The sequence below is a fragment of the Lucilia sericata genome, unplaced genomic scaffold, assembly GCF_015586225.1.
Source record: "Lucilia sericata isolate MDLA Ls3-8-SP2 unplaced genomic scaffold, ASM1558622v1 Contig000954F_arrow, whole genome shotgun sequence".
NCBI lineage: Eukaryota > Metazoa > Arthropoda > Insecta > Diptera > Calliphoridae > Lucilia > Lucilia sericata.
Genome location: NW_023994938.1, coordinates 63917 through 86673, shown reverse-complemented (window position 1 = coordinate 86673; position 22757 = coordinate 63917). Strand labels below are relative to the sequence as shown.

Sequence of the window (22757 nt, the reverse complement as noted above, 5' to 3'; positions counted from 1 at the left end):
TTGGTATACTTTAAGGTGGGTCTAGGACGAATATTTTTGTATGTTACAAACATCAGCACAAATCCAATATACCCTCCCCACTAAAGTGGTGTAGGGTATAAAAAATCCTCGTCGGAAAAATCGAAAAGTAGGGTTCTATAGTTGAAATAAAAAGTCGACTTTTAAACTTTTATATATGTATATATTTTAAAATTCCATTTTTAGATATTTTGCGATTTATGAAAAGTCGACTTTAAAAATTTTGTGTTTTAAGAAAATTCGAATTTTCGACCTTTTTCCGACTTATTTCGACTTTTTCCCACAAAAAGTCGATTCTCGATTATTTTAGTCGATTTGAAGAACCCTATCGAAAATTTGGGAAAAGTAGGTAAAGTCAATATAAAACAATACAGACGGACATAATTATTATTACAAACATACGTATATTTAGTCCAAAAATGAACTCAATTCTTTTTATTTTTCTTCTTCTTCTATTTTTATCGTAAAAATTTTAAAAATAATTTTAATTTTATGTCGAAACTCAATTTATTCCATTTCAATTTGTAGAACATATTTATAGCTGTCTAACTGTAGATATAAAAACGCCGCCAACATTAAAAAAAGGGTCAACAATAGTCGCCGACATGAAGTTTGTTCGGCACAGGTGTCTGCACTGTTCCCCAAAATAATTTTATTTCTGAGCTGGTTCTCCAAATGTAAAGCTGTGTCATATCTTCTGCAAAAAGTGATTAATAATTGTTGAAATAAAAGTGAAAATTTATTTGAAAATCCTTTGTAACAAATTAAAGAAGCTTTAAAGAGGTATAATTAATAAAAACACATTACAATAAGTAAATTGCAATTAAGTTAAAGTTGTAAAAGCTTTGAAAAAAATATATTAGATAAAATGGAAAAAAATTTTAATGGATCGATATTTTTTACAGCCTTCCTCCCCCCACTGCAAAAGGAAGAAATAAAAACTCACCCCAAAAGGCTTTTCTGCTTTTTCAATTTGGTGCTTTTTGAAATTTTAAAGTTGACAACGCTGAATCTAACTTGTTATTTATAAAAAAAAATAAATACTCTCAAAAAGACAGAAGAGAGCATCCTGCTGTGCACAGAAATTTCGTCTCGCTGTGTACAGCAAAACCATTTTTTTATATGTGCTGCGTCAAGTCAAAGTGGGCCTAGGGATACGCAGCAGCCTAGCTCCCATAAGAAATACACGTGTTTGTGTGAGGGCGCAGCAAAATCTGCTAATTCGTAGCACCTGAGAGGTGAAAAGGGGAAAGAGAGAGCGACACCACTTGCTAAAAAAATAGTAAACAGAGAGAATTTTTGCGAACAGCTGTTTAGTATTTTAAGCAAAAGAAAAACATATTTCCCTATTATTAAGAAAAACCACAAGAAACTTCCTTTAAAAGCAAAATGTCCTACGTAAGTATTACGAGAATATAGAATACACTGGAAAGCCAACAATTAAAGAGTTATATTATGTTTTTATAGCGTATGAGAGCTACTAAATGTCCCACAGACGAACTGTCATTGACCAACAAGGCCATTGTTAACATTAATGATTTTCCGGAAGATATAAAGTATGAATGCTAAAGAAAATTGTGAAATAGTTTATACTATATTGTCATATATTTGTTTTATTCTTTTGTATAGATATGCAGACATCTCACCCGGACCTGGTCAGCATTATATCTTTGCTCTCGAACGTACTGCTGAAGTGCCACGAGGTCATGTTGGCTTTTCGTTGGTACAACGTAAATGGGCCACTCTTTCCATAAATCAAGAAATCGATATACGCCCTTATCGTTTCGATGGTAATTCCGATATTATAACATTGGTCTCATTTGAAACGGATTTCTTGCAGAAGAAAACGTAAGTTTATTCATATTATTTGTAATACAATTGGTACTGATTTTTGTACGTAGACAACTTGTAATTTTTAATAGATTTATTTTGTTTTCCAAAAAGAACATACAAAATCAATATGAATTAAAATGACTCATATAATGATTCTATTTTTAATTTTGTTCCAATCTTTACAGTAAGCAAAGTTATTTTTCTTACTATATCAACAATATCATGTTTTAAATTGCTTACGTGTATTTATATGATGCAATTTTTACTACACCTTTTTCAATTGAAAATGAGAACTTTTCATTTCAATTCAGAAAATATCAATTGAAATTGAGAATTTCCATTTGAAATTCAGAAGAGGACATTTGAAAATGGCATTTTTCAATTGAAATTTAGAAAAGAACATTTGAAAATGAGAATTTTCATTTTAAATTGAGAAAATATCAATTGAAATTGAGATTTTCCATTTGAAATTCAGAAAAGAACAGTTGAAAAAGAGATTTTTTATTTGAAATTCGGAAAACAACAATTGAAAATGAGATTTTTCATTTTAAATTCAGAAAAATCCAATTGAAAATGAGATTTTCCATTTGAAATTCAGAAAATTTCAGTTGAAAATGAGATTTTTCATTTGAAATTCAGAAAAATGCAATTGAAAATAAGAAAAAAAGTAAATGAAAATGATAATATTACAATTAATTTTAACCAAAGAATATTTATTATAAGAATACGCATCTCGACGTGCGGGTTGTCATGATTTACACGTACTTTTTATGTATCACGACCCGCTATTGAAAATTTATCTTGTATGAGACGCACATTCTATGTTTTTTGTTCTAACTTAAGGTTGAAAAATATCCATACATATAGTTTTCTGAATTTCAAATGAAAAATCGAATTTTCAATTGAATTTTTCTAAATTCCAAATGAAAAATCTCATTTTCAATTGGAATTGTCTGAATTTCAAATGGAAAATATGATTTTCAATTGGAATTTTCTGAATTTGAAATGCAAAATCTCATTTTCAATTGTTCTTTTCTAAATTTCAAATGAAAAATCCCATTTTCAACTGCTCTTTTCTTAATTTCAAATGAAAAATCTCATTTACAATTGAGCTTTTCTGAATTACTGTTGAAAATGGTGTAGTTATACAATCTCACCTATGGTTGGGGACTTTTTAATTAAACTGACTTTTAATGAACATCATATTCATAGTTGAGTTATTTATTCCAAAATTCCATGCCTCTTTTAAAAGCTTATTTTCTATAAATGCACTATTTACGAGATAGGTTGTTAATGCTTTTAACGGTAATTAAAAATCCTATCTACATTAAGAAGAGAAAATACTACATACCATCATTGTTGAATAATTGGCATACTTAATATAAAATACCCCCTTTTCCATTGTATAGGTTGTTACAATTATATCAAGGTTAACATAACATAAGGAGAGACATTAAAATGCTTCTAGCAATATTTGGATCATTGCTGTATGTATCATTACACACATTTCTGCATTAGTTTTCTACACTATTATTTACCCCCTAAAATCGATTTTATGGGGGCATTAACCATTGCATTGGTTTTATGGCGAATTATCTGTTCTTTTGCCAATATCATCATATAATGATGCATTGTTTGTTTAACCACTTAAAGATGGGAATCTGGCAAAGAGTTTTTCTATGCTCCATAAATATGTAATTGATTTAGTACTGTGTACTAAATATTATACAATATAATTCTTCAGTTGTTAAGTACCAAAAGTTTTTTCTTTAAAACTTTTATTGAGTGAAAAATAAAGGAATTTTGTATGGGCCTATTCTCCAATTGCTTCTGTATTGTCAACCACCACCTTACTATACATACATGCAGTATGAACATGTGTCATTGTTTAACAATTTATGCATGTACTTCCTATTATTTTAATTTTCTTTCAAACTTATTTTGACCCATACTTCCTATAGAGAATCTTGATCTCAATTTTTAATAAACAAATTTAACTTTTAGCACTTCTCAAGAACCTTACGATTCCGATTTAATGGCTAAAGAATTCTTAATGCAGTTTGCTGGCATGGCCTTAACCGTAGGTCAAACTTTAGTCTTTAGCTTCCAAGATAAGAAACTCTTGGGATTGGCAGTAAAAACTTTAGAGGGTGAGTCTATTCATAAATAATTTATTACAAATCCTAAATAACAATTAACTAAAATTTCAACAAATTTATATTAGCTGTTGATCCAAAAGCCATTAGTGAGGGCAAAGAGTCTGCCACTAGAAATGTAAGATTTGGACGCATAACCGGCAATACTATTGTGCAATTTGAAAAGGCCGAGAATTCAGCATTGAATTTACAAGGCAAATCCAAGGGTAAAATAGTGCGTCAATCGATTATTAATCCCGATTGGGATTTCGGTAAAATGGGTATTGGTGGTTTGGATAAGGAATTCAATGCCATCTTTAGAAGAGCATTTGCTTCTCGAGTCTTTCCACCAGAGTTGGTAGAACAGCTGGGCTGCAAGCACGTAAAGGGTATTTTATTATATGGTCCACCCGGTACTGGTAAAACTTTGATGGCCCGTCAAATTGGCAATATGTTAAATGCCAGAGAGCCTAAGATTGTTAATGGTCCACAGATTTTGGATAAATATGTGGGTGAATCAGAAGCCAACATCAGACGTTTATTTGCCGAAGCTGAGGAGGAAGAGAAAAGGGTAAGGGAAGCTATGAATACAGTTTGTAAAATATATTCAACTTAATTTTATATTTTACTCATTAGTTGGGTCCTAACAGCGGTTTGCACATTATAATCTTTGATGAAATCGATGCCATTTGCAAACAACGTGGTTCTGTGGCCGGCAATAGTGGTGTCCATGATACTGTGGTAAATCAATTGTTAGCCAAAATCGATGGCGTAGAACAATTAAATAACATTTTAGTTATTGGTATGACTAATCGTCGTGATATGATTGATGACGCCTTATTGCGTCCCGGTCGTTTGGAAGTACAAATGGAAATTAGTTTACCCAATGAACAGGGTCGTGTGCAAATTTTAAATATTCACACCAAACGCATGCGTGAATTCAATAAAATTGCCCCAGATGTTGATTCCAAGGAGATTGCTGCTCTTACTAAAAACTTTAGTGGTGCCGAATTGGAAGGTTTGGTACGTGCTGCTCAGTCTACAGCCATGAATCGTCTGATTAAAGCTGATGCTAAAGTAACTGTTGATCCTGAGGCTATGGAGAAGCTAAAGGTTACTCGTTCTGACTTCTTGCACGCTTTAGAAAATGATATCAAACCGGCATTTGGTACCGCAATGGAAATCTTGGAAAATATGCTTTCCCGAGGCATTATCAATTGGGGTCAACCTGTGGCTAATATTTTGGAAGATGGTATGCTGTATGTGCAACAAGCTAGAGCCACAGAAAGCTCTGGTTTAGTGTCAGTGTTGATTGAAGGTTCTCCAAATTCGGGTAAATCTGCTTTAGCTGCTAAATTGGCTAAAATGTCAGATTTTCCATTTGTTAAGGTTTGCTCTCCCGAAGATATGGTGGGTTATACCGAATCAGCCAAGTGCTTACATATACGTAAGGTGAGAAATTAAGAAATAATATACATATGAATGTGGTTTATTTTATTATTAACTAAAAATGTATTTAAATTTGTTAGATTTTCGATGATGCTTATCGTTCGATGTTAAGTTGTATTGTAGTGGATAATGTTGAACGTTTGTTAGATTACGGTCCCATTGGTCCACGTTATTCTAATTTAACTTTGCAAGCATTATTGGTGCTCCTCAAGAAACAACCACCAAAGGGGCGTAAATTATTAATTTTAGTAACTTCCAGCAGACGGTATGTAAACTTTTTGTAAGTCTTCCATGTAAGTGTTAATGCAAATGTATTGCTTTTCCAGTGAGGTTTTGGAGGAAATGGAAATGTTATCAGCCTTTACTTCTGTTCTACACGTACCTAATCTTTCTCATCCCGAACATGTGTTGGCTGTATTAGAAGATGCTGACATCTTTAGCAAGGGTGAATTACAAGCCATTGGCAAGAAAATGTCGGGCAAGCGGTACGTTTTTTTTTTTATAATTTGTTTTCATTGTTAATGATTATTACAACATATTTTCTTATTTATGTGTAGAGTATTTATTGGTATAAAGAAATTGCTAGCCCTCATCGATATGGCACGTCAGACAGAGCCACAACATCGTGCTATAAAATTCCTTACGAAAATGGAGGAAGAAGGTGGTTTGGATATGGTAGGCAAACACTAACTACTTCGCAATAGTTTGAACATGTCCATTGTTGAGCTCAACGTTGTTTTCTGAATTTAAACAAAGTTCTATAATAATGACATTATTGTAAGTTAAAAGACAAAACAAATTAATCCAAATACTAAAAGAAAAAATAATCGACAAATTTTATTAAACAAACAAGAAAACAAAAAGAAATGTTATTTATTACAAAATTAAATTACTTAATTATCCAATGCAAAATAGCTTAATTATTATGAATATTTACAGTAAAACCACAGACAGTTACATTTAATCACCAAGAGAAAAACATAAGATTAAAAGGAAACTAAACATTTTTGTTTAATTAAGTTGAGCAATAAAACGTTAAAAATCGCTAGGATATGCTTCAAATCGGTCTCTATTAAACTTCATTTTCTAAAAACTACTACTAATTATTTATTATACACTCGCCTATTCCGAGATTTCCCTAACAATAACACTAAAGTTGTGTAAGATGTGTTTGAATACACTTCAATAATGAAATGATCTCATTTCGTGTGAGCTGAATAAAACAATTGAAACTTTACATAAATCTAGCTAGATAAAGGCTTAATAGCTATCTTCTACTTTGAAAGAATCCTCGTTAGACATTCCACACAAAATAAACGTATAAATGTTTTTAACAAAACTTTTTCGGTTGCTACAAGATGGTCTTTTGAAATTATTGTAAAATATGTTTACATACTTCCTCTTCCGTGTGGTGTGTTTAGACATTCAATTATTAGTTTATAAGTTATAAAACTATCAAGTAGTATTTACATTCAACGAATTGTATCATAATATTCCTTTTTATTGCCATTATATTCTTTGCCCTAGACACTTTCTCTGACAGGAATAGCGCACTCAAAACCTCTGAAAAAAACAACATAAAGACACCAACAAACACCAGGAATTGTATGTATAGCATTGTTAAAAGTTACACAGCAACCTAAAAGTTTAAACACTAAATTGTTAAATATTCAAATAAAGAAAAAAACAAATAAAAGCTTCTGCTAGTAAATATATTTATAATTAATTATATTTTGAATGATGAAAATTGGTTTTTGCAAATGTTATTAGAAAATTCTATATGTCATGTGTTTAATCCCAAATATTTTAAACAATTATATAAAAAAAAACATTTATTAAAACTTTAAAACAAATTAAACTTAAATTAATATATCATCTGATTATATTTAACGAAAATAAAAAATCAATGAGCAATTATAATAAAAATATAAAAGAAATATTAACAAAATACTTAAACAAAATTATTGAAATGTGTTTTTGTTGGGCATTGAATGAAGTTGTTTTGGGAAAAATTCTAATTTTATAGAAAAAATTAATTTTATAGTGAACAAATTTTGAGTGAAAATTTAAATTTTTAGTGAAAATTTAAATTTTTAGTGAAAATTTAAATTTTTAGTAAAGATTTAATTTTTTGGTGAAAATTTGAATTTTTAATGAAAACTGGAATTTTTAATGAAAATTTGAATTTTGAGTCAAAACAAAAAATTTAGAAAATTTGACATTTTGGAGAAAATCTTTCTTATCTTTAGTTAAAATCGGAGAGTCTGTAAAAATACGGACTTTTTTTTTGAAAAATTTTTGGTGAAATCATATATTCGATGAAAATTTCACAAACAAATCGAATGACAAACCCTAATCCACTTCGCAATAAGAATCGAAAAAAAAAAAAATAAAATATAAAAGCTGAACCTGACCCGCGTTTTCTACAAAGTTATCGGTTCAACGATTTACATTTACAACTTAAACGATATCTATCGGATTAATTTAGAACTTCAAAGGAAAACTTCTCACGACCCCTGGAACATTTGAAATTTTGCCTCATTAATTGCTGGGTTTGTCGATTACGAAAAAAACTTTACTCTTTTATATAGATTTTTATAAATTTCTATAAATTTTAATTTATTAATTATATTTTTAATAACAAATTTTATATACTAATATTAGGTAAATTTATTGTTTAATCTAACAACTGGGTGTCTATAACAATTTTCTAAAATATTTTTTTTTTAAATAAAAAATAATGATCGAAAATAAAAGTATTGAAAAGATATATAATTCGAGATATATAAGATACTGCAACAATATTGCTTCAATAATTCCTTATATTGAATTACCGTTATTATCGGATTTTAAATTACAGTTCTGCTGTGATTTAATGATAATTTTCCACTGCGTACACGCTTTTGTAGACGCTAAAGAGGAATTAAATTAAACTTGATTAGTTTTCACAAGTTTTTAATTCAATGAAAAACATGTCTCGTTTATTTACTTACCCTATTAAAAACATCTCTTAAAATACGATTACCACGACGTTTTTTCTCTTCAAGTTCGCGTTCTTGTCTGGCTATAACTTCGGGTAAACTGGAGAAACGTTTATTGGTAAGAGCCTTCATTTCCTTGGTATTAAGAATACGTACTTTCTCTATAAATAAAATTATTAATTACCTTAAATATTAATATCAAAATATTATTTATATGCCGTGCTTACGTATGGGAGGTGGTGGTAAATATTGTAAACGTCTCTCCAATGAATTGAAACTTGTGTTATCGATTATGTCTCTTAATTGACGATCGCGTTCCTGACGCATAGCTTGCAACTGATTGAGTATGGCTTTACGTTCTTTTGATTGTTGTAAAAATTTTGGTTTACTTTTTTCTAAATGTTCCTGTAGCGTCAGTTGGGGCTCGCTGGGTAAATTATTTGCTATTTCATTGGATTTTGCATGCAAATCATTTGAATTTATGTCCGTATTGGAAGTAGAATTTGATGTTTGTGCTTTGTTGTCTGAAAATTCAATGATGTACGCAATACCTTTGGGCTTAACTTGTATACAGGCTGTAGTTGTTGAGGATGCCACATTGTAAGGCATTGTTATAGGTGAGGGACGTTTAGGTCCATAGATGGGCTTTGAACGAAGTATGGAGTCTGAAGTTTGTACTGCAACTCCAACTCCGGTAGCTGCTGCAGCGACATCATCATATTGATGGGTAGTAGTGGGAGTGGAGGATGTATTTTGCGAACCCATTGGCACGGAGACATCTGAAGACATGCAAAACATGGAAGATGAAGAAGTAGTTGTGGTATTTGTATTGGCAGCAGTGGTATTACTAGTTTCTTTATTAAACGTTTGAACACATGATGGCAGGTGTTGATTATTCTGCAGATTTCCTGATGCTGCTGTGCTATAGATAACATTATAACGCTGAGGAATGTGTGGTTTTACTTTAGCCTCTCTTTCGTTTGGTGTCAACGGTAAGGGTTGCTGTGTATAGGCATAAGATACATCATTCGAAACGTATTTTCTGGGCAATGTGTGGGGCACTGAATAATGTTCGGAATCTGTCGTTGTGGCAATTTTTTCATGCATTTGACGTTGTATATTCAAATATTTGAAATCTTCCTTCTGTTGCTGCTTAAGAGTTTCATAATGATGTTGTTTTTTTGTTTTATAAGCTGCCATAAAATCACGTTTTCTTTGTTGTACTAAATCTCTTAAACTTTCTGATTCTTGACTTTTCTCCGTACTGGGTGTATCAATTTTTTCTCTTTGTTGACGTTGTTTGCCACTTCCACCCTTTTCCTTAACGTTTAACAGTTGCTCTTCATTGATGTTAATGCATTCTCTTAGAGTACGGAATTTGGGTTTAGATTTTGTACAATTTTCGTTTGACGATGAGTCTACTCCCTTTTCATACATTATTTGTATTTCTTTTTTACGATCTTTGCTTCGTTTTAAACTATCTTTCAAATTTATAACATCTTCATGCGACTCTTCCAATATAATTTCAATTTCTTGCACTAAAAGTTCGGCACTTTCACTTAAAACCGACGATTTGTCCGAGTACACAGTATCATACAATTTATCTGTGTGTGTAGAGTCCTTGGTTAGGTTTCCATTATTATGTGTAGTGAGGTCAAGACTGGACACAGTAGTAGAACTTCTTTCATTGGTTTCATCTTTAAGCAAAAGATGTTTTAAGGACTCGAGTCGTTTTATTTCACTTTCAATCCAGTTTAATTGTTGTACCCGACCGCTATCGTTTTTGGATTTTCTCAATAATTTTTCCTGTTGGGCTTTTTTCTTCATTTCCTGACGTTTTTTCTCTTCATACTCAATTTCGGATTGTGTCAAAGGATTCAACCATTCACGCATTGTAGGCTGCTCAGCATCGGTGTTGGAGTTGTTTAAGTCATTATTAGTGGGAATAACAAGCTTTTGAGTAGTCAAATCTGGTGTACTGGTCGCTGACGTAGCTGATGATGAAGATATTGTGGTTTTTGAAGTTTGTGTGGAACGACTTGTCTTATTTTCTATAGATGTTGTAGATTCTTTTGCTGCTGGTGCTGCTGGTGCTTCTGGATGATGTTTGTGTTTTGATTTTATTTGTTTACTTCTCTCCTTGCTTCGCGACGTTATAGTTTGTTCACTTTGAGTTTCTTTGTTAATTATAGCTGCTACTGCAGCTACACTTGGCACTTGAGTGTTATTTTCTTTAAGGGCATTTTCACACTGATTTTTTGTTTTATATGGAAATTGTTTAGAATTGTAACTTTTATCATGATTTAGTTGGAAATGGGGTGAAGATGCTGGCTTTGATTTGACATTGCTTTCTGGTTGAATTACTAATAAATTTTTAATTAAAAATAATTAATAAATTAACACAGTTGAGATAAGAAATTCAATATTAAACTCACCTAAAACTTTATTTGTATTCTCGCTAGTACTGTTGGTAGATGTAGTAGGTTTTTCTACTACACTTTTAGTGATGTCTTCTTCCGTTGTTATAGGTGTTACTCCCAATTCCTCCTTTAGTTTGGTCATATTCCCTTGTTTGTGTTTCTTATTTATACTTGAACGCACTGAATCGTAGATGTGATGCTGTTTGCATCCACTGGAGATGGTTCCACCACTACTATTTATTGTAGTAGAGTTGCTGCTTTCATCTCCTACTTCTAAACGTGTTATACGTTTAACAATATCACGTATTAATTGTTTTTTCTGCTTGCCATTAACACTTTTAGCATCGATAAGTGAACATATCAATTGTATGCCTAAATCCAATTCGGGTGCTTTTTTGCTTAGAGAAAACGAGCTGGCAGTCGTTGTGGAGTCTATTGAACAATGTGATAGATTTTCTTTATTTTCATCTAATGCAGTTTGAAATTTTGATTGCAGTTCGCGTATATTATTAAATTGTTGACGTTTTTGTTGATTTTTCTCCGACAAAGCTTTTCTTTTCATTAGCAGTTCTGTTATGCTATTTATAAAGGAATGTTCCGATTGGTTAACATGCTTTTGGGCATCAGTTTTAATGACATAATCCGATGATTTAGATGTACGTGATTTAGATGATCTTGATGAACAGTATTCAAAACTGGAGGGAGTAGCTGTTCCCTCTATTATGGAATTTACAGAAGACATGCTACATTGTATTTCTTGCGAATGTAATGTTGGTGGTTTTATTATAGATGTTTGAGCATATTTTTCAAATTTCTCATTTAGCGAAGTGGATGATGTAGATTGTGATATCATTTTGGGTTTTGCTCCCCTTTTGGTAGTTTCCACTAAAGTACTACAGGCTAAGGGCGGTGTGCTATGTTCAATTTCAGTAGCTTTTAGTTTTTTTATAGTTTTATGTTCTTCTGTTATAAGTTCTTGTACTTTTTTGACTGCTATGGAAGTTCCCGGTTCAGAAACAACACTATTTTCTTTAAAGAATTCCCTAAGTAAAGATCTTTCCATAACACTTATATTACTAGTAGACATAGATTTTATATAGCCAACATCACCAAGTGAATCCCACTCTAGACGTCTATGTGTTTTAGCAATTGATTCTGGTGTTTGCGTTTTGATGTTTTTAAAGTTTTTCTTAGGGGTGTGTAAATTTTCTGTAGATATGCTTATAATCTAAAGTAGATGAGATAATTTTTGTAAATTAAGAAAAATAAATTTAATTAAAATATTTTGCCACGTTATTTAAAATACAAGCTACTTTTGTAAAAAAAAAATCGTACCTTTTCTTTATCACCCTCTGTTTCAATATTTATATCCACAACAACAGCTTTAGAAGGTAAATGTGCTTCTCCACCAATAGCCTGCGCTTGTACATCAATATTGGGTAAACTTTTACTATTAATTGCACCACAGACACTCAACGGTCTAGACGGCATCATAGCTAAGGCTTCACAACTGCTGCTAGTGGAAGAAATTGTTTCCCGACTTTTGGTGCGCTTACAGCAGGATTCTATACTAGCTCCACAATCACCTCCCTGAGTCTTTTGACTATCCTGACTACTGGCCGGAGAATAGAGGCGCATAAATTTCTCTAAATCACGATCGTGCCCAAATTTCTGATAATATTCCATAATTTTATCACTAACGCGTGGGGTATTCGGTAAGCCACGCTTTGTATGTTTTGAACAATTGTCCATAATAGTTTGCGTATGTTAAACTAAAAATTAATTTTTAGCTGCACGTCTATCTTATCAATGACAAAATTAACAGCTGTGTTTTAGAAATATGTTATGCAGATGTACAGATATTAGTTGCAATAGATTTTAGAACTCGTGCCAGAAAATGCATTCAAATTCCATAACTCTAACAATAAGAGAAATACAAATTTAAAAAAAACAACCCCCCAAGTACACAACAACAATATTTTTTTGAATGAGTGCTTGTCAGAGCCCTGCGCCGACAAATATTAACGGAGGTGGCGACTGACACTAAAAATGTCGGCGGCGGCTTAAAGTCAACTGAAAGCCGGCTAAGTTTTCAATTACGTTTAGTTTTTAAATTTTCAATGATTTGAAATAAAAACGGAGTCCGAGAGATCAGAAAGTGGGATTTTGGAAGCAAATATATTGTTTATAACAACGAAACAGAGCAAGCTCAAAAGTTGTGTGGGAAATTATGCAGGGATGGATAAAAAATTCTTAAAAATTAATTAATATTTTAACGAAATATGTCCAATTATATATAAAAACTTTGAAGGCTTATAACTCCCGGACCTGAATAGAGCAGAAAAATTATGTTTCCATGTTTGTAGTTAGAAGAACAAAGACTATTGTGTTCAAAATTATTTTTAAATCAGTTTTATTAGAACGAAAATCTCAAAAAAATGGGAAACATTCCAACACTTGGCATTACTGTTGCTCCTGACGAAATTACTAGCGGCTGTGTAAGGCGGCAATTTTTATTTTCTTTTTTTCATACAGATTTTGTAAATCTTATTTTTTTGATGAAAAGAAAAATTAAAATGTTTTTGTTTTCTTTTGAAAATTCGAAAATAAACTTTAAAATTGCATAATACAACACTTTAGTTAAATTTCATTTCACCACAACACATGTTATGACTGCGGTTGATAAAACCTACCACATATTGAAAAATAAAATGCGGTTGAATAAAGTTGTTCTGTTTACGATGATGTGATTTTCTTTTCATGACATTTTAAACAAACTTTATTTTTTTATTTTTTGCGGCATTTATTTGTTGTTCATTCATTCATCTAGTATTGTTGGATCGTCTATTTACAAGCTGGCTTAGAAAAGTATGGAATTGATGGTATAGTAATATTGTTGTTTTTTCTTAAATTGTTATTGTGTCTATTTCGGTGTGTGAAGAATAAGTAAACGATTTTAAGAACAAGCAACCGACCGACTATTGAAAATTGTATATTTTATTACTTCTGTTGTTATTGCTGCTGCTGCTTCTTGTATTGAAGGCGGCTATAATAACGTTGTTTGGTTACAGGCAGGCTGGCATAAAGACACGTCGACAAGATTCTGTATGAAAGTAAATGACACTTTCTTTGTCGTGGTTAAATCTTCGATAGAAGTGAGTTAAAAATATTAATTTACAACCAATTTCCTGAGGAAAGTTAGAGTGCTGTGAAAAATGCGTATCAGCAATATACGCAGCGGACGCATGTGCCGTTTGGCCCTTGTGTGTATGGTCATTTTGCCACTGCTGTATTTATTAACCACTTGGAGCGATAGCCACAAGCGTGTGCAAGAAGCATATCAAGCCAAGTTCGGCTCTGGCCGTCGCAGTTATCAGCGTCTTGAGGGTAGACCCAAAGAAGTACCCGTTTTAGTAGAAGGTTAGTAGTGTACATATTCGCATTGTGTTCGTTTGTTTATGTGAAACAAAGAGAAAACACTTGTGTTTACTTTACATTATGCATTTAATTGATAAGCATTTGTTTATGTTAATGACTAACAGGTTTAGGCAACTTTGAGCCCCAACATTTAGAAGATCGTGTGGGGCCGGGTGAAAATGGCGAAGCTCATCATTTGCCGGCCCACAAGAAAAATGAAGCTGATGAATCAGAAATGGAATATGGCATGAATATAGCCTGTTCCGATGAAATCTCTATGCATCGCAGTGTGCGTGATACACGTCTAGAGGAGTGTAGACATTGGAATTATCCCTATGATTTACCCAAGACTAGTGTTATTATTGTTTTTCATAATGAAGGATTTTCTGTGCTAATGCGTACCGTCCATTCTGTGATAGATCGTTCTCCCAAGCATGTTTTGCATGAAATTGTTCTGGTGGATGATTACTCGGACAAAAAGAATCTTAAGGAAAAATTGGATGAATATATTGAACAGTTTAATGGTTTGGTAAAATTGGTGCGAAACAAAGAGAGAGAAGGTTTGATACGTACCAGATCTAGAGGTGCTTCGGTGGCAACAGGTAAGTCATTTGTTATTTTGTAATAAAATACCTATTTAAGATTTTAAAATATGTTTTCAATTTTCAAGAGTAAAGAAATTAACTTTGAATTTTATTCTTCAATTTTCTTTCAGGTGAAGTTATAGTCTTCTTAGATGCCCATTGCGAAGTTAACATTAACTGGTTGCCACCACTATTGGCTCCCATCTATCGCGATCGTACCGTAATGACAGTGCCCATTATTGATGGTATTGATTATAAAACCTTTGAATATCGCTCTGTATATGGTAGTGAAAATCATTTCCGCGGTATTTTCGAATGGGGCATGCTGTACAAAGAGAATGAGGTGCCAAAGCGTGAGCAACGTCGTAGACAACACAATTCTGAACCCTATCGCAGTCCCACTCATGCTGGTGGGCTGTTTGCCATCAATCGTGAATACTTCTTAGAATTGGGAGCTTACGATCCTGGTCTTCTGGTATGGGGTGGTGAGAATTTCGAATTAAGTTTCAAAATTTGGCAGTGTGGTGGCAGTATTGAATGGGTGCCTTGTTCACATGTGGGTCATGTATATCGTGGCTTTATGCCTTACAATTTCGGCAAATTGGCACAGAAAAAGAAGGGTCCCTTAATAACCATTAATTATAAACGTGTCATTGAGACTTGGTTTGATGAAACACACAAGGAGTATTTCTATACCAGAGAGCCGCTGGCTAGATTCTTGGATATGGGTGATATTTCGGAACAGTTGGCCTTGAAGAAACGTTTGAATTGTAAATCATTCCAATGGTATATGGATAATATAGCTTACGATGTTTATGACAAGTTCCCCGCTCTACCAGCCAATTTACACTGGGGTGAATTGCGTTCGGTAGCCTCCGATAATTGTCTCGATTCGATGGGCAATCAACCCCCAGCAATTATGGGCTTGTCTCATTGCCATGGTGGTGGTAATAATCAACTAATAAGACTTAATGCTGCTGGACAATTGGGCGTAGGTGAACGTTGTGTAGAAGCCGATCGTCAAGGTATAAAATTGGCTGTCTGCCGTTTGGGTACCGTAGATGGACCCTGGAGTTATAATGAACAGACAAAACATTTGCTGCATCGTGCCCATAAGAAATGTATGGCCTTACATCCCACCACTCAACAGCTATTTTTGGCCCACTGTGATGTTAATGATGGCTATCAACAGTGGTATTTTAAGCCCATTAAACCCAGATATTAGACAATCAAAATATTGAGAAATGTAAACACTAACTAAATGAACGAACGAATGTATGTATGAGTGAATGATGGAATGCAACATTAAGGAGACCTATAACAAAAAAGACACAAAAATTTATAAGCAATATATTTATTAGAAAATTAAAAAGAAGAGGAAAAATTATATAAAACTAAGTTAGAAGGAAACTAACGCTACTTAATGTGGTATGAGAATGTAGAGAACAAAGTGGGTTTCAAAAATCAATCTATAGTTTTTTAAAAACAAGTATAGATGTTAACAAAAAGGAAATAGAGATATGAGGGAATGTATGAAAAATTTTCTTATTGAAAATTTTTTCAAACATTGGGTAGACAACAAATCAAAAACTATTTAAAATATTGAATACAATTTTTAGTTAATAACATTTTTTTAAATAACATTTTAAGGTGTTTTTTTATTTTTCATTTTTAAATTTTATTAAAAAAAAAAAAAAAAACAATTATTCGTCAACATTGCCAACTTCTTTTTAAGAAATGTTATATTTATTTAATTATTTAAAATATTTTTTATAACAATTATACTTGTAAAAAGTATACATATGAAGAATTCTTTGATTATATAGCTTCCATTTTTTTTGCTTTATTTTTCTTGATATTATTTCGTTTTATCAATTTTTAATTTGTGATAAATCTTGCAAAACATTTAACTATTCTTATTTACTTTACAATACTATAACTAACTTTACAAGTAATCTCTTCTATTATTTTAGTATTAAGTATTTACTTAATTATTTTTACTTTTTAGGGTTTTTTTGAAATCATGAAAATAATGACTTTTTGAAAAAAAGCAACTAAACATTTATAAATGCTACTATTACAAGTCTGAAAATGAAAAAAAAGTTAAACAAAAAACTATTTAACATGAAAATATTAAATAAATAAAAAAATTAAAAAAATGAAATTAAAGGTTTTTTTATTTTCGAATTCATCGTTTTTTATTTTTAATAAAAAAATTCAAGTTATTAATAAAAAGTTTCATATTTTTAATAAAAAATTTCATATTTTTAATAAAAAATTTCATATTTTTAATAAAAAATTTTAAAATTTGAATAAGATTTCAAGTTTTTAACAAATTTCAATTTTTTAATAAAAAATTTCAAATTTTTCATAAAAATTTCATATTTTTTATAAAAAAATTTTAAATTTTTAATACAATTTCAAATTTTTAATAAAAATAATAAATTTTGAATAAGAAATTTCAAGTTGTTAATAAATAATTTCAAATTTTTAATAAAAAATTTAAAATTTTTCATAAAAATTTCTTATTTTTTATAAAAAAAAATTAAATTTTCAATACGATTTCAAGTTTTTAATAAAAATATCAAATTTTGAATAAGAAATTTCATGTTGTTAATTAATAATTTCAAATTTTTAATAAAAATGTAAAATTTTCCATAAAAATTTCATATTTTTTATAAAAAAATTTAAAATTTTTAATACGAGATCAAGTTTTTAATAAAAATATCAAATTTTGAATAAGAAATTTCAAGTTTTTAATAAATAATTTCAAATTTTTCATAAAAATTTCATATTTTTATAAAAAAATTTTAAATTTTCAATACGATTTCAAGTTTTTAATAAAAATATCAAATTTTGAATAAGAAATTTCATGTTGTTAATTAATAATTTCAAATTTTTAATAAAAAATTTCAAATTTTTCATAAAAATTTCATATATTTTATAAAAAAATTTAAAATTTTTAATACGATTAAAGGGAAGGGAGCTCGATGTAGTTAAACTGACAAACGCAAAACCATTCGACGCAACAAGAGCTGAATTAAAAATATGGATGAAAGAATCCCATAAGCCCTCTTGGAATAATGAAAAGGTGGGTAGAACCACAAAGATACTATGGGGTAACCCTGATGAGAGCAAGACGAGAAATCTCCTCAAAATGAGCAAGTCTGAGGTTAGTATGATGGTACGTATTCTGAGTGGACACACAGGATTACGTGCACATCTATACAAAATTGGACGTGCGGATTCAGACGAATGTAGAGCATGTGGAGAGGACAGTGAAACTCTGGAGCACTTTCTTTGCCATTGTCAGGCATTCGTCGAAGTTAGATCCAAGTATCTTGGAAGTGATGTTATTCCGGAAATAACATTCTTCGGATTTGATGTAGTATACATCCTCTTATCAACCTAACTTAACCTAATACGATTTCAAGTTTCAATAAGAAATTTCAACTTGTTAATAAATAATTTAAAATTTTTAATAAAAATTTCATAGTTTTTATAAAAAATTTAAAATTTTTATTAAAAATTAAATTTTTAATAAAAAATTTAAGATTTGTATTAAAAATTAATTTTTTTACTAAATATCCAAATTTTGACTGAAAATCCAAGATTTCAACGGAAATTCGAAATTTTAAGTAAAATTTAAAATTTCTCTTAATTTTCAAATTTAACCAAAAATTAATTTCAGCGAAATTGTAAATTTTCACTGAATAAAATAAACAAATTCAAAAAAAAATTTCTAAAAGTCTATTTTTCAGAAAAATTCAACAAAATGCAAATTTTTACAAAAAATTATAAAATTTCGATAAAATTGTATATTTTTCACAAATTATAGAAAATTTCACAAAAATTCCAAGTTTTCAATAAAAATATAAATTTTTAATGAAAAAATTTAAATTTTCACTGAAATTCTACAATTATCACTAAAAATTCCAATTTTTACTAAAATCTAAATTTAAAAAAAAATTAAAAACAATTATTATCAAATTGCGGACTTGTTTGTTTTCTAAACTTTTATAAAATTTGCTTCAAAAAAACTGCGTAAATAATACGATAACATTTTTATAAAAAAATAAACTTTTCCTATATATTTCTTATGAAGTTTCTTAAAAATCAATCAAAATTATTTATTGTAATCAATAATTAATACCTTTATAACGATATTTATTGACTCTTAACATTTAAAAGGAAACAAATGAAAAACGTACGTACGTTAACAATTTATGATCATTAAAATTGGACAAATAAATACCCAATAAATTGACATGTTTGTAATGATAAAGAAAATTGTCTTAATTTTCAAAAAATAGTACACTTGTAAAAAAATTTTAGTAAATAATTAGTTCAATAGTTTTACAACAACTTAGCTTCAAGCTGAAAACTCAAAACTGCATCCATCAAGGAGTAGTATAGACCAGTTTTGGGACTAATATCAAATTGCCTAAATTTCTACAAATACCAGCTATTTTCCAACAAATGTTAAGATATAAACTTGTAAACAAAATAAATTTTGTTAATTACGAATATTTATTTATGAGTGTATTTTAGATAAACTTTAACATTTATCGCAATTTTAAAAAATAAACATAAAACTATAGTTATAAAAAAATTATTCTTTCTATAACTGTTTGTTTATAACAATTTAATTAAAATACTATTATCAAGCCAGCAAATCAACTGCTTTTAAAATTAACAATTTTATTTATTTCCTAGTTCCAACATAAAACAAAAAATATACCTATAGAATATTTTGGAAAAATTAGAATTTATTTTAATTAAATTAAAAAAAAGAAAATCTGATACAAAATAAATTTGCACATTTAGATAAGAAATTTCTTTCATTTAGTCTACGATTAAAAAGTCTAATGTCGCTTTATTTATGCTCCAAGATATTTAAATTTATTTTGAAATTTAGTTCAATATTAATTTAGTTTTTTATCAGTACTTTTTTTTTTGCAAATGAAAGTGATTTTAATTAATAAAAATAACCGCTTTGACGTAACTATGGTGGAGCTGATTAGTAAAAAAAAGGAAATGGCGCATTTTAATGGCAGATTACAAATGTTGTGGCATAAAGTATTGGTTGTAAATTTTAAAATAAAGACTGAATTTATAAAAAAAAATAGAAAATAGCAACAATTTTTAAAATACTATTTGCATATGCAACTGTGTGAGAAATATAAACACCAGTAATAACTAGTTTATTATATTTTCCTTATTTTATTAATTTGTTTTATAATAAAATGCTAAAATTTTTTTTATTAAAAAACGTAAATCACATTTTTCTATAAGTCAAAGTACTTTTTAACAACCTACTTATAATTGTTTTTATAGACATTAGCAATTATTTGGCTTAATCATAAAATTATTTAATAATAATTTCAAGGAAATTATTTACAGTCTAAATAAAGTAGTTTAACAATAAATTTTAAAGATAATTTTAAAAATAAAAATTGCGCATAGATTTTAAAAATAGAATTTTGAATAATTTGTAAGGCATTATACAATTATAGAGCAGCCATTGGCAATTTTTAAACGTTGAACCAAACTAAATTTTATAGGAAATTATAATACGAATGCACCTCTTCTACAATATATATAACGACATTTTTGTAATCAAAATGTTAGTCCTTAGACTTGTCAAGATACAAGTTCACAGAATGGTTATGAGACTAGAACATACACTAGTTAATAGACTGGTTTATGAATTGGTCAATAGTCTGGCCCATAGATTGGTTTATGAACTGGTTAATAGTCTGGTCCATAGACTGGTTTATAAACTGATACAATAGTCTTGTCCATAAGCTATTCAATAGAATAGTCAATAGACTAATAATAAAGTAATTAGTAGTCTGTAGACTAGTTCATTTACTAGTCAGTAGATTAGTCTGTAGACTAGTCCGAAGACTAGTCAATAGGCTATTCCATAGACTAGTCAATAGACAGGTTTATGGACTAGTCCATAGTCTAGTCTAACAATAGAGTATTTTATAGACTAAGTCAATATACTTATCCAAGAACTAGGTACTCTCAGAACTAGATAAGTATATAAAGTAGTTAAGTCAAAGATCTAGTCCGTAGATCAGTTTATGGACTAGTTAATAGATTAGTTCATAGACTAATCAATATACTACTCCGTAGACGAGTCCATATGCTATTCCATAGACCAGTCAATAGACTAGTAGGTGGATTAGTCCGTAGACTAGTCAATATACTAGTACATATACCATTCCGTAGACTAGTCAACTTACTGGTTTATGAACTGGTCAATATACCGGTATATAGAATAGTAAATATATTAATAATAGAGTAATCTATTAACTAATCCAAGGACTAATCAAAGGACTAGTTACTCGCTATATTCGTATATAGAGTAGTCAAAGAACTAGTCAGTAGACTAGTCCATAGAATTGTCAGTAGACTAGTTCATAGAATAGTCAGTAAACTAGCCCATAGACTAGTCCATAGGCTAAACCATATACTAGTCAATAGACTAATCCATAGACTAATCCGAAGACTAGCCAGAAGACTAGTCCATAGACAACTCAGTAGACTAGTCCATAGAGTAGTCAGTAGATTACTTCATAGATTAGTCAGTAGACTAGTTGGTGGACTAGTACATAGATATGTCAGTATACTAGTCAGTAGACTAGTCCATAGACCAGGCCATAAACTAGTCCATAGACTAGTCAGTAGACTAGTCCATATAATAGTTTTAATATACTAATCTATAGACTAGTCTGTGGACTAGTCCATAGATTAGTCTGTGGACTAGTCCATTGACTAGGCCATAGACTATTCCATAGACTAGGCTATAGACTAGTCCATAGACTAGGCCATAGACTAGGTCATAGACTAGGCCATAGACTAGTCCATAGACTAGTCCATAGACTAGTACATAGACTAGTCCATAGACTAGTACATAAACTAGTCCATAGACTAGTCCATAGACTAGTCCATAGACTAGGCCATAGATTAGTCCATAGACTAGGCCATAGACTAGGCCATAGACAAGTCCATAGACTAGGACATAGACTAGTCCATAGACTAGGCCATAGACTAGTCCATAGACTAGTTATTGGACTAGTCCATAGACTAGTTATTGGACTAGGCCATAGACTAGGCCATAGATTAGTCCATAGACTAGGCCATAGACTAGGCCATAGACAAGTCCATAGACTAGGCCATAGACTAGTTCATAGACTAGGCCATAGACTAGTCCATAGTCTAGTCCATAGACTAGTCCATAGACTAGTCCATAGTCTAGTCATTAGACTAGTCCATAAACTAGTTATTGGACTAGTCCATAGACTAGTTATTGGACTAGTCCATAGACTAGTCAGTAGACTGGTTAGTCTACTGTCAGTACACTAGTCCATAGACTAGTCGGTAGACTACTACATAGACAAGTTTGTATACAAGTCTATAGACTAGTACATAGACAAGTCAGTATACTAGTTCAGAGACCAGCCCTAGTAAAAACACTTTAAAAATTCGAATACAAAAAAATGTTATAACGGAATTTCCAAGATTTGGTTTTTGTATCACATTTTCTTTTATAAAAAATATCATTGATATGTTAATATTGAACTTAAAAGAAATTTTAAAAACTGTACTAGCTTCCCATTTTTTTAATTACTTCAGATTTCAGAACACTCGATAATAATAAAAAGTAATTATTTAAATCAATGGAATATTTTTAGAAATTACCAAATATATAAAACGTGTAGACGACAAGAGCTAAGCTAATTAAGATAGTTACTAGTCATTAAGATCAAAATGAAATCAATAATAATTAAGGGGTACTTAAGTGATTTGTTTTCAAAACTTTCGAGTAGGTGAAAATCTAACGATTAAAGTTTTGTATTGGTTACTAATTTTAAAATTGGCATATTAACGAAAAAAAGCTAATTTAAT

The 22757-nt window shown here is 30.4% G+C and overlaps 3 protein-coding genes across 4 annotated transcripts; 2 read left to right on the top strand and 1 right to left on the bottom strand.

The window, feature by feature from the left end:
* The first annotated feature begins 603 nt into the window (after positions 1-603).
* Positions 604-7008, top strand: LOC119609277 (vesicle-fusing ATPase 1). The gene is made up of 10 exons (XM_037963998.1): positions 604-801; positions 924-1416; positions 1486-1574; positions 1648-1866; positions 3856-4001; positions 4076-4557; positions 4623-5438; positions 5516-5700; positions 5762-5920; positions 5993-7008. Exons 2-10 carry the CDS (start codon positions 1408-1410, stop codon positions 6123-6125), a joined length of 2238 nt encoding a protein of 745 aa, XP_037819926.1. The 5' UTR covers positions 604-801; positions 924-1407; the 3' UTR covers positions 6126-7008.
* A 581-nt stretch (positions 7009-7589) lies between these two features.
* On the bottom strand, positions 7590-12821 carry LOC119609276 (kinesin-related protein 8-like). Its single transcript, XM_037963997.1, has 5 exons — positions 12172-12821; positions 10852-12064; positions 8644-10779; positions 8429-8577; positions 7590-8347 (listed from the first exon to the last, which is right to left on the bottom strand). The coding sequence occupies exons 1-5, from the start codon at positions 12586-12588 to the stop codon at positions 8285-8287; spliced, it is 3978 nt and encodes a 1325-aa protein (XP_037819925.1). The 5' UTR covers positions 12589-12821; the 3' UTR covers positions 7590-8284.
* A 741-nt stretch (positions 12822-13562) lies between these two features.
* LOC119609267 (N-acetylgalactosaminyltransferase 7) lies at positions 13563-16981 on the top strand. Of its 2 annotated transcripts, none has more exons than XM_037963987.1 (4): positions 13563-13704; positions 13908-14256; positions 14379-14855; positions 14969-16981. In XM_037963987.1, exons 2-4 carry the CDS (start codon positions 14052-14054, stop codon positions 16060-16062), a joined length of 1776 nt encoding a protein of 591 aa, XP_037819915.1. In that variant the 5' UTR covers positions 13563-13704; positions 13908-14051; the 3' UTR covers positions 16063-16981. The 2 variants fall into 2 exon arrangements, with proteins under 2 accessions (XP_037819915.1, XP_037819914.1); XM_037963986.1 differs by having other exon boundaries at positions 13571-13704; positions 13879-14256.
* The last annotated feature ends 5776 nt before the right edge of the window (positions 16982-22757 follow it).